This window comes from Diadema setosum, chromosome 13 (assembly GCF_964275005.1).
Source record: "Diadema setosum chromosome 13, eeDiaSeto1, whole genome shotgun sequence".
Taxonomy (NCBI): Eukaryota; Metazoa; Echinodermata; class Echinoidea; order Diadematoida; family Diadematidae; genus Diadema; species Diadema setosum.
The window spans coordinates 10,879,034-10,891,903 of NC_092697.1; the positions used below are offsets into that span (position 1 = coordinate 10,879,034).

The window sequence follows — 12,870 nt, forward strand, 5'->3', positions numbered from 1 at the left end:
CCATATACACAAAGAGAGACATTTTTCCAGGATGGCTGTGGATAAAGATTTTATCAGTCATATGACCTTCAGGCATGTATTCGGAACTATTCTCATATCCTTACAAGAATCATGGTCAGAAAATAAATGTACTTGGGCCATGTGACACATCTACTACACTCCTTGTTTTGTCTTGAAGAATAATTGAATAGTCAATAGTAAAAAAACAAAAAACAAAGACAAGCATTTCTGCAAATCCATCTCGACATTATTTCTCCTTTGTGACACCTTGATACCATTTCTTCAATATCAAGCATAAATTCAAATTCTACGTTTAGCAAACTACCTTTTCTACGAGCTTATTGGTTACAGATCTCACACCAGCTTTCTAGGCCACACTATCTATCTCATATTCCATACCGCTACCACGTGAGGAAGAAACTTGGGCAGAACCTGTGTAGTTACAGAAAAATTACCATACCTTTTTTTTTCTCTCATATATTAACAGAATAGTGGAGAATATATACTTGGTTAGATATGGTGGTAGCCCTGTAGCGTCCGGCATATCAAGCTTCCAGTCATGTGACCCCCTCAAAGAGGCATAAGCTATCACTGTTTGGTGGTTCTCATGCGCAAGTCACTGTCGCCCATGTTCGGCTTCACTTCTTTCCTGGAAAGTGATCGAAAACACAGCAAAGATGTCAGGTATATTCCAAAGTCCTTGCATGTAGTATCCAAGAAAATGACACTCTACTGCCCTTGTTGGAACCTTGTATTGCACTTGACTTTGTCTACTCATTCTATAATGGTCTTTGACAAGATAAACTCTGTTGGTTGATGAGGCATAACTTCAGTTCTTTCTTAGATAAGTGTGGTTCATAAAATGACCAACTTAATCAATGTTTTGATCTCCTGTCATCTATGTGGTGCACAGTATAAAGCAATGAAGCTAAAATTAAAGTCACAGATTAGTCAAACCTTCAGAGAGGGGAAAAAAAAGCTGCTTATATCCATTTTGGCCAGTCAACATAAACAGAGTGGAGGGTGCAATCATAATTATGTTCAACTTCTGCTATCTTTGAAAACCTAAACTGATCATGTCAATATTTATGACCAGAATACATAGACTGGACTCATTTGACACTGTACAAAGATCATCCTATTAAAAAGATTTGTTCTAATTTCTTCATTAACAAAATTAAACATGAATATACTTCGGCACCTGAAATGATTGGAATCTGCAGAGTATAATAACACTTTATGACACCTAACTATACAATTACTACTTTCATAAATCACATAATTATGTCATAATCTTGACTTATATTGACCCATCTCAGTACCATTGACCCTTGACACTGCCACCCTCCCAACCACACACACACTAAAAACGTTCCATGGCCCTTGCATCAGATATAGGTTCATTCTAAATACTGTATAAGCTGTTATTTTCACAAGGGTTTAATTTCGCGAATCTCAGTTGAACCACGAATTCAACAAAACCCGAAAATGTCACCATGCACTAAGGTAGTAGTGTGCTTATGTAGGCCTCTGTGTCAATTCGCGTAAAACAACATCTCGTGAAAATGTCCGTGACCTCCTCATTCGCGAAAATATCTGTACGCGAAAATAACAGTGTATTCAGTACCTGGCAATACCAAATGACTTCAGTTATACTAGATTTTGTTCTCTATCAGGTTAACTTTTTTGTCCATCATCACTTTGTAAGTGACTAAACTGATCCAATACCTACACAGGTAGACTTTTACTTTCATAGACCAAAAGATTTTGCAAGAACTCACTTGAGGTCCTCCTCATCTTCCTCCCCAAAGTCGTTTCCTCCTTTGCACTTCTCGTGGATGACCAGGACGAGGACAATGATGAGGACTTCCAGCAAGATGCCAAGGAACGGCCACAGGGCTGCGAGACGGTCTGCTGGCACAGGATTCAATAATAATCATAATGATAATAAATATAATAAAAATAATAATAATAATAATAATAATAATAATAATAATAATAATAAAATAATAATAATAATAATAATAAAATAATAATAATAATAATAATAATAATGGTAATAATAATAATAATAATAGTAATAATAATACCAATAACAATAATGATTATGATCATCATCAATATTATTATCATTATTATAGGATCTTCTTTATCCAGGGCAGCCTCTTCAGTGCTGACACTGCTCTACCAGAGGGCCTTGCTATTATTATTACCCTAGCATTGCCAGGTACCCATTTATACACCTGGGTCTAGAGGGACATAATGGGTAAAAACATCTTGTCCAAGGACATGAGCACTGGGCGGGAATTGAACTCAGGTCCTCCGATTGGGAGTCGGGAGTCTTATCCACTATGCCACAGCGCCTCCACAGATTAAATAAAGTCATGGGGATGGCTCAATTTCCATCAGTGAAAACCACATAGGTATTACAGGGGAACTATGGGATGGGGGAATATTTTGCAAAACTAACATTTCCACACATATCCCACTCTCCTGACCTGTTGGGAATATAAAAACAAATTATATTCTTTTGAGTTTCAAAATACAAACATCAAAACTCTCATCGGTAAAATCATGAATTGACATTCAATTTCATTGTTTCTGTGTTTATAGTACAATGGTCAATTTTAAGTTGCCCATGCATTTACTATTTACATTTTTCCACTTGCTTCTAAATGAATATAGAGTTAGATACATTAGAAAGATAAAATCAGACTCGATCACCTCCCTCTATAGATTGTAACGAACCTCGGACTCGTAGGAGGATGTCCTCCCGTTCTTTAGAAGCATCGTTGGAGGCGATGCACGAGTAGTTCTTACGATCTTCCTTGGTGATCTCAGCGACTTTCAACCAGCTGGTAACAGCATCGGAAGTGCTTTCTTCCGTTGTGGAGCATCGATTGGCACAGGCGCTCCCAACGTCTTCCCCATCAACCTGCCACTCGATGTGGGGCAGGAAGACAGTGGCAGAGACACGGGCTTCGCACTTGATGCGGGCGTCAGTGCCTTCAGTGAACTTGACTGACTGGGGAGCAGTGAGCTTGATATGGCCTGCACAGTGATCAGAAAAAGACAGGACGATGTTTTCGGGAGGAAATTAAACCTTGGAAACCATCCTTGGCAATGAGTTTGTGCAAGTTCTACAATACTTTTGTAAGCTGTTGTTTTTATTGATCCTCATAGAACATGCCACGTACAGTTAGTAGGCCCTATTTAGTAGGTGTTTTGCATAGCATGATGATCTTCAAAATTCTGTAACTTTCCTTTTCTCCTTCCAATTCAAAAGAAATCTTCACCATCATTGATGTGTCACTTTACTCCTCATTTTGCCATATGTACTCAATCACGGAGTGAAATTTCTCAACATTGGTTTTACATTTTCAACATCTAGAAAGCAAAAAAAAAAATCATAATTATTTCATCCTTTCCTGTCAGATGGTAATTGGTCATTACTTGAGCATGGTTGGAGTATAATGGATGGAAATATTAAGGACGTTTGAGTTAAAGAGTAAAAATGGGAAATTCCATGAGCTCACCTCCAAGATTCACCTCTGCAGTCTGATTGCCTTCGTCACCCAAGTGAGTGCAGGTGTAGATTCCCGCATCATTCTCCGTCATCTTGCGGATGATGAGGGTGCCATTGTCGAGCACCTGGACGTGACTGTCTTCGTCCCCCGCCGGCAGAGATTCCCTCACCTCCCCCTTGTCCACGCTCCACACGAGCGAACCCGCCGTAGCGTTCTCGAACGTGCAGGACAGAACAAGGTCCTCATTCAGTGTGAGCTCTGGCATGCTGGGATCAATTTCTACACTCGCCTGATGATCAGTCCTAGTTGGAAGCTCATTTCTATATGCTGCCACTGTAACGAAGGCATAAAAATGTCACAGAGGCATTCCAATATTCTTGGCCACAACATCCTGGCCTATAAAAGATTTCATGTAACATTCCATGGGTATATACAGAACATGTGATACAGACATAGATGTATGAAATTTTGGAATAACATACATATAAAGCAGTTGGTCTACATTCTATGCCATTGTACATCTATGTCTCTCTTTGTCACTATGGGATATATGCATGTGTCTTGATGGTTCATATTGCTGTGGTATCGAAGTCAGAATGACAACGATGTGATATCTTTGATAGACTTGCAATCAAAGCAAAGCATGTCACAACTTTACCTCAATAATCATCCACTGTTCAAAATGACAAGTATAAAAAAGATATATATATATGTATATATGAAGAGTTTGTTCACAAAAACCGATAAGTCCATATTTGCCAAATGGAGATATTTGCGATTAAAGGTCAAGAAATATAAAGAGAATAATAAGAGAATTGTTGCTTCTTTTGACCATAACTTCAAAAAAGTATGTTTATATGTAGTGACCAATATATCATTTAAAAGGTATCATTTTGTACTTTATGACAGAGACAGTACTTCAAAACCTTCAAAAATGGACTTATCGGTTTTTGCGAACAAACTCTTCATATATATGTATATATATATATATTCTTTGAATAATGAACCTCAGTTGGTATTTGAGTGGATTCGGGCAAATAAATTGTTGCTTAATATAAATAAGACCAATTATATGGTTTTCAGTAACACAATAAAATCTCTTCCAGGTTTAGTATAAGTGAACGGATTACAGTTAAACCAAATAGATTCAACAAAATTTTTAGGTATTTATATTGACAGTAATCTTTCATGGAAGGTACGTGTTGGTTATTTATGTAAATTGTTGTGTAAAAATGTTGGAGTTATTCACAAACTGAAATATCTCTTCCCAAAGCCAATATTGCATTCTCTTTATCCTTGTCCGTTCTGATAGAAAATGCGGACGAGGAGGCGGAGTCGCCCTGTTCCTATCACACATATTATCGTATAAAGAAAGGCCTGATTTGATGTACAATGGAAATGAATTTGATTGCACATGTGTTGAAATTAATATGTATAATAGAAAAAATATAATACTTTGTGTAATGTACAGGCCCCCTCATACAGATAGTAATTCATTTTTGGATAATTTTGATGTCTTATTAGAGCTGATTAATCAAGAAAACAAAGATGTATATATTATGGGTGATTTTAACATTGATCTCTTGAAAGAAGAGCACATTCTTAGAAATAAATTTTGCAATATTCTGCAAGCAAATTTTTGTAATATTACAATTGATAAGCCTTCGAGAATTACTGTCACTTCATCAACGTTGATCGATAATATTTTTACGAATATTGACACAGATTATTCGAAATCTGGTCTTTTGTATAGTGAAATCTCAGACCATTTACCCATATTTTTCATTTGTGGCGACACACAGAATTCTCATGTTAAGCAGAAAGAATGTAAGAAGAAGCGGAAATTCACACTAGAAAATATATCATTACTCAACGATGATTTAATTACGGAAACATGGGATGATGTATTAATTTCTGCAGACCCAAACATTGCTTATGACACCTTCTGGAATATATTCCTTTCTTATTTTAACAAACATATCCCCACAATTGAAAAGAAAAGCAATAAAAAAATCAAAAATCCGTGGATAACAAAGGGAATTTTTCGCTCCATTAAGAAAAGAAATGTTTTATATAAAAATAGTTTACGGCATCCTGATAATGATAATGTTAATCGATATAAATTATACAGAAATAAACTTACACAGATTATCAGGCTTTCCCGCAGAATGTATTATACGGAAGCTTTTGAAAATGCTACTGGAGATATGTCAGCCACTTGGAAGGTTATTAATGACGTCATTGGTAAGCAAAAGAAGGTGTCAACATCTCAAATTACGAATAATGGACAAACGTTTTGTGATCCTAAAGATGTAGCATGCTGTTTTAATGAGTATTTTGTTGATGTAGGTCCTAGTCAAGCTTCTAAGATTGATCATACACAGACAGATTTCTCGCAGTACTTGGGCACGCCAAACGATAATTCATTATTCTTCAAACCAACAGATTTTAAAGAGATCCTTGATATTGTGCATTCTATAAAATTTAGTCATACATGTGGTCATGATGAAATGAGCACGTCTTTTTTGAAACAGATTGTTGGGAGTATATTGACACCTTTAGTACATATTTGTAATTTGTCGTTGTCAACTGGTGTATTTCCGAACGCATGTAAAATTGCAAAAGTTATTCCAATATACAAAAAAGATGACTCTTCTTTTGTTTCGAATTACCGACCTATCTCTATTCTTCCTAGTCTTTCTAAAGTCATAGAAAGACTTGTTTATAACAGACTGTATGATTTTTTGTTACAAAATGATATACTGAACCAAGACCAATATGGTTTCAGGAAATTTCACTCTACTGATATGGCACTAGCCCAGTTGTATGACAGAGTGTCGACTGCCCTAGCTGAACAAAAACATGTCATTGGTGTGTTCATGGACCTAAGCAAGGCATTCGACACTCTTGACCACACTATCCTTTTACGCAAATTACATTGTTATGGAGTTCGTGGCATTCCACTGGAATGGTTTGAAGATTATTTATCAAATAGACAGCAATACGTATACTATGAATCGGTAAACTCTGAAGTTTTACCCATACATTGTGGCGTCCCACAAGGATCCATATTGGGACCACTACTATTTCTAGTGTGCCGATGACACCAACGTATTTTGCTCCAATTCTGATTTTCAGTCGCTTTTAAGAACTGAATTGCCGAAATTATCTACATGGTTTAAGAGCAATAAATTGTCACTCAACTTAAAAAAGACAAATTTTATTTATTTTCATAATAAGAAGAATAAAAATGAAATGCGCCACTTGAATATAATGGTGGATGGTATATCATTGGAGCAAAAAGAAAGTGTCAAATTCCTTGGAATATATATCAGTGAAAATATGAAATGGAATGCTCATGTGCAATACATCTCAGATAAAGTGTCTCGTAACGTTGGTATACTCTGTAAGCTTAAGTATTATGTCCCAAAGAATATTTTATTTATGCTTTATAATTCGTTGATATTGTCGACTATCTCATACTGTAACATTGTTTGGGCAACTGCGAAAAGTCACATTGACAGTATATTGCTTCTACAAAAGAAAGCTATACGTATATGTACCAATTCAGGCCATCGGGACCATTCGGATCCTTTGTTCGTAGAATTAAAAACACTAAAGGTAAATGATATTAATTTTCTGCAAAATTCACTTTTTATGTTTCGTTTGTACAACGGTCAGTTGCCATCTTCTTTCCTCCCATTATTTCAGTTAAACAAGGATATACATTCTTATCCCACAAGGCAATCTGATAAATTTCATCTACAAAATCCTAAAACGGTGATGGCTCTGAAATCTATCAGACACACTGGACCTGATATTTGGAACTCTCTTCCTTCAGAAATTCGAATTTTAAAGTCTATGTATTCTTTCAAGAAAGCTGTAAAGACAACGCTGCTTTCTGGATATCAGTGATCTTATAATGTCATTGCAATTGTATCGTATGTGAAATTCTCTTGTTGAATTATCGCCGTTCAGAAGTTATTGCGTAATGTTATGTAACCGACCATGACCTGTAAGTGTTCACCTGTACCTCGGTGAGAAAATACTTTGCTATGCTTTACTATTCAGTGATCCAGGTGATCTAACTTTGTGTATAGTGAAAGCAGACAGACCTCTCCTCTCTCCTTTCTCCTATCCTATCTCTATGCAAGTCATCTCTCCCCTTATTTTCCTATATGTTATGTATTATGTACGAGGGCTGCATGCAAATCAAGCAATGCTTAAGCTGTAGCCCTTCTGCGTTATTCATTGCATCACTGATATGTTCTGTTGTACATTGTAAAGGCAACGAAGAAACTGTATTGCTGTACATTCTAAAGGTAATGAAGAAACTTACCTTGTTAGCACTTAATGTTTATGTATATCCATTTATGTGTATGGTACCAACAGTGTATATGATATATGTGTATGTAACTGCATAAGCAATGATATAATGCAGGAACCAATAAATCAAATCAAATCAAATCAAATCAAATTTATACAACTCTATTATTTACCTTACTTGAATTATGGAATATTGGCCTGGGGGAATTGCTCAAAGATTAAAATTGATTTGTTATTGTTGATTCAGAAAAAGGCCTTGCGGATTATTAATCGTGCACATTTTTTTGATCACACTAATGAATTGTTTGTTTCAAGTAAATTGTTCAAAATTTCTGATTTGTATTTGTATCATGTTGGAATTTTTTTGTATAAGTTGAATACTGGTGATCTTCCTAGTATATTTTCCTCAATGTTTGTTAAAAACAGTGATATCCATACTTACTCTACAAGACACAGTGAATCCTATCATTTTTCCCCCGTTCGTACAGTTTTAGCCCTTAAGACAATTACTTCAACCGGCCCTTCTTTCTGGAATGAGTTAGATTTTGTTCGGTTGCAATCAAGTTCTCTTAAGTTCCTTTAAGCAAAATCTTAAAGCCAATTTTCTAAAATCCTACGTTTAACCATTTTGCCATGATCATTTGAAAAATTTCTGTATACTCAAAATGATGCCTCACTCAGATGACTTCATTTGTTTGATCAACTTGCTACTTTTTTAGCATTGATACCATAAGTGTAATCATGAACATCATACAATACTTTGTACATTCCGTAAATCTTATAATATTCTCGACATCTTGTATTTTTGCATGTTACGTCATTTTTGACATTGATATACTCTACTAAAAGCCTATATTATACTTTTGGAACCTACATCCTACAAGCTTTGCTTTTTAGTGGGTTCCTCATATTACACGTCAATTATACGTCCTTATACATTTGTGCAATTTTGTTTCAAACTGACCATTGTGTTAAAAAAAAAAACATTTCTTTTCAAAATGAAATGGAATATAAAACTTGTATGAAATGTGGAAAATGGAAAATGAATTTAAAAAAAATTTAAAAAAAAAATATATATATATACACATATGGTGTTTGGGATTTTTTTCCCCACCATTTTTTAGAAATTTCTTAACAGCCAATTGGGGGGCTGCAACTCTCCCCCCCCCCCCCAGTTCCATGGCCCTTGCATAGCATGCCATGGCTTACAGTCAACCGGTCAATAGCAGCCACCACAGAGTGACAAAAAGAATGGCTGATTGTAGACAGGTGGCCACATTAGACAGGTTTCAAGACATGTCATGAGTATCACTCACATATACATGAAAATGTATGAAGTGTGTATTATTATGCACATGTTTCAAGATGTTGTGATTTCATGTTATTGCACCCTAAAATGAATACAGCAACTAAGTGAGCTTTTTAAGAGTGCATGTTTTACTATGCCTGAATGATCATTTTAACAGTTCCTCATGCATGACCAGCACAGCTGCAAAGCTGAAAAAGACATTGAAAAATCTGCAGCTCCATATGAGTCTGTGGCCACTAAAATAATATATAGGTTAAAATCTGCTGTGGGATACAAATTGGTGGCTGCTGGCCACATTAGACAGGTGGCTGCAATGAATAGGTTCTTTAACATGGCTTTTCTTTTCTTTTCTTTCTTTTTTTTTTCTTTTTTTTGGGGGGGAGGGATTTTCAGTGGCCACATAAGGTAGGTGACCACTACAGCAGGTTTAACTGACTGTAATTACCTGTAAACACCCAGAGCTCCACGGAATGCCTTAAACCAGCACCCTTGAGCTTGCAGACGTAGCTGCCGCTCTCCGCCACAGTAGCCTGCCGGACGGTCATCCTGCCCATGTAATGGTGCTGTTCAGGGACGTAGTGGTAGATGATATCAAACCTGTGGTTGTTGTGGATCTCCATCTCCGTGCCATCGGACAGCACCTTATACCAATTGAGCGGCCTCTCGCCGACGCACTCGAAGGTGAAGTCGTTCCCCTCAGGACCACGCTGGATTGCTGGCTCAACTGCCAAGCCTCCAAATGAAAAATGTATTGTGCACATGTGTTTTGTATAGCAATTAAAGGACAAGTTCACCTTAAAGGCATAATTTACCATTTGCAGATGAAACAAAAACCCAGCATTAGTGCTTTAAAATAGTTCTAAAATGCGAGTTAGTGATAGAAACAACAACTGTAAAAATTTGAATCAGTAAAATTGATGCTAAGTAAAATGTGAACAACAGTTATAATAAAAATGCTTCCCAACTAAGCTGTCTACAGTTATGGTTTATTGAGAAAAATACTGATATCTCGTTATATTTTGGCTTTATTGCAAAAATTGTATATGGTAGGATGTTTTGTGATACAATAGACCTATATACTCAAATGCATCACATGTGATATCTTGAACATATTTTTAATCACTGCTGCCAAAGGTAAACAGGACATGTGGATTGAGAGAATGCAGCAATATTCGTAGAAGACATCAGTGAAAGTTTGAGGAAAATTGGACATTCCATTCAAAAGTTATGATATGCATTTTTGAAGTTTCAGTGGTGCCAATGCTGGATGAGAAGACTACTACAGTTTGTGATGTCACATGCATAGAATGATATAAAGAAAATGAAAATGAAATTTGACATACTTTCACTTTCCTAACATAACAAAAGTGCACATGACCTCTCGCATAACAAAAGAGCACATGACTTCCCTCTTTCACAAGGCAGGGGGAGTTTACCCTTAACATGTTCCAGTAACAAGTCAAGGGAATGTGTACTTTTTCAAAAAAAAAATGTCAAATTCTCTTTATATTTCCCTTATATCTTTCTATGCATGGGACATCATAAACTGTAGTGGTCTTCTCATCCAGCAGTGATTGTGCCTTAGGAACTTTGAATGTTCATAACTTTTAAGTGGATTGTCCAATTTTTCTCAAAGATTCACTAATTAATGTGTTCTACTGATATTGCTGTGGCACCTTCACTCAATCCACCATTTAGGTAAACTTGTCCTTTAAACCAAATAACTTGGCTAAGAAGACCAAGCATGGAAAAGCAAATTGCACACAAACAAATACAAAAACAAAGAAAGTATTAATTGGGAAAGTATTTATCAAAGGACAAATATAATCATTGGTAAGTCTACCTAAATATCTGAACAAACTGCCCACTTATATGCCTAAGATGCTATCTCTGGATTGTGCCTATGTAGAGATAGCTTACCTTTGGCAGTCAATTTGGAATTGTCTGCAGTATTAATACAATCTTACTTTTCAATTGTTTGCCTGGAATTTGTTCTTATTTTAGGGCTTATTGAATGGGGGTGTAAAATGTTAAATGAATGCTCTCATTATCACTCAATGAACACATTTTATATATCTATAAATTTATCTCTCTCACATTCTATCTCTCTATATAAAATCATATATATATATATATATATATATATATATATATATATTTATATGTAAGAGAATATTATGTGATACATGTATATGAATATATATGTATATATACATGGTGATACATATGGTTTATACACAGGTATATATAAGATATTGATTGATTAATAGACATACAGTACGTATATTACATGTATGTATGGAGAGAGAGATATGCATTTAATTTGCTATGTTGCAGACAAGAAAGAGAGAGAGAAAGAGAAAAGATTCCAGCTTATATATTCAAGTGTCTTCAGTTCTCAAATGGCTGACATAAAGCTCATAAATTATAATCATGTATCAGAAGAAAGTGGCCATCACCAACAAAAACAAGCTTACATGCTCAACAGGAGAGAAGTTGACAAAATAGATAAAGAACGCTGCATGTTTGCTGGATTATTCAGGTACATTTCTATTGAAGTAAATGCATACATGGTAAACAACATACGTGTACTCAGAATCCTTGTAAGTATGTAAGACAACTATATACAATTCCATTCAAATAGCAAATGCTTGGTGTGTAACACTTTTGGATAAGAAGGAAACATGTATGAGCTAGAAAGCTACATATGGAAAGTACTAAGATAAACTATAGTGCAGATCAAATAATGACAGAATGTGGCATGAAATGTGAGTAGACATAAATAAAAATGTTTGTACCCCTTGCAAACAAGCAAACAAAAAGTCATTGTGCACATTAATCCCATGAACATGATGAATGTCTATTGAAGGCTTAGACGGTTGTATCAAATAGCTGGAAAATGTGGCGCGTACAGGCATCAATGAACAAATATTTTATGGATTCACCTGTCCTGTCTAAGGGCATAATATAAAAATATGATCAAAACGTTTGATTATATACTGGGCCCGGGCATCGGGCACCGCCAACGTCACTGTATGCCTCTGCTTTACGCATAGAACCATTTGGCATTGCAAATGTGAGTACATCTATCATGTGTATACAGACTTGATGAAAGCAGAGCTCCGTAAATGTCAAACGCTGTGCATGTAAAGGTATCCCCATCGCAGCTATGTCATTTACGCCACACGATAAGGTCAGGTGCTCCGCCGGTCAGCTCCAAACTACATGCATCTCTGGGAGAAAGGCGGTGTGTGTATTGTACTCACCGTTAGATGCTGTGCATATCGGAAGTGCGAAATACATCAAAATCACCGCGATGAATCGACCCGCAAATCTTCTGAAATACATTGTGAATCTTGACTTCATTTACACAAGTGATGAAAAAGAGAGAAAAGTGCGTGGAAACCGCGATTTATGCCGGTCGAAGAGTGGATTAGATGGAGACAGAGTCCGAGTGCAAACGAGGATGAGGTAGTGTGTGTGTATTGGATGCTGCTGATGTTCATGTCGCCGCGGAGATCCTCCCACAGCACACAAAAGTAGCCACACACTCTCTGCTAACCGCATGCATACGTGACAGGCGTACAAATAAGAATTTCGCCAACTAGCCCAGTTTCTGGGAGTGTCGCAGGAGCTACGTAGCGATGACAAAACAACTCTCCAGCCAACAAATCTCAAAACAAGCCATTAGCAGCCGTGCTCCCTCAA

General features: G+C 36.3%; 1 protein-coding gene across 1 annotated transcript; it reads right to left on the reverse strand.

Annotated features, from left to right (window-relative positions):
• Positions 1-514: 514 nt before the first annotated feature.
• LOC140236796 (neuroplastin-like) lies at positions 515-12,510 on the reverse strand. Its single transcript, XM_072316731.1, has 6 exons — positions 12,429-12,510; positions 9,608-9,895; positions 3,537-3,860; positions 2,749-3,051; positions 1,782-1,911; positions 515-649 (listed from the first exon to the last, which is right to left on the reverse strand). The coding sequence occupies exons 1-6, from the start codon at positions 12,508-12,510 to the stop codon at positions 589-591; spliced, it is 1,188 nt and encodes a 395-aa protein (XP_072172832.1). The 3' UTR covers positions 515-588.
• Positions 12,511-12,870: the final 360 nt, after the last annotated feature.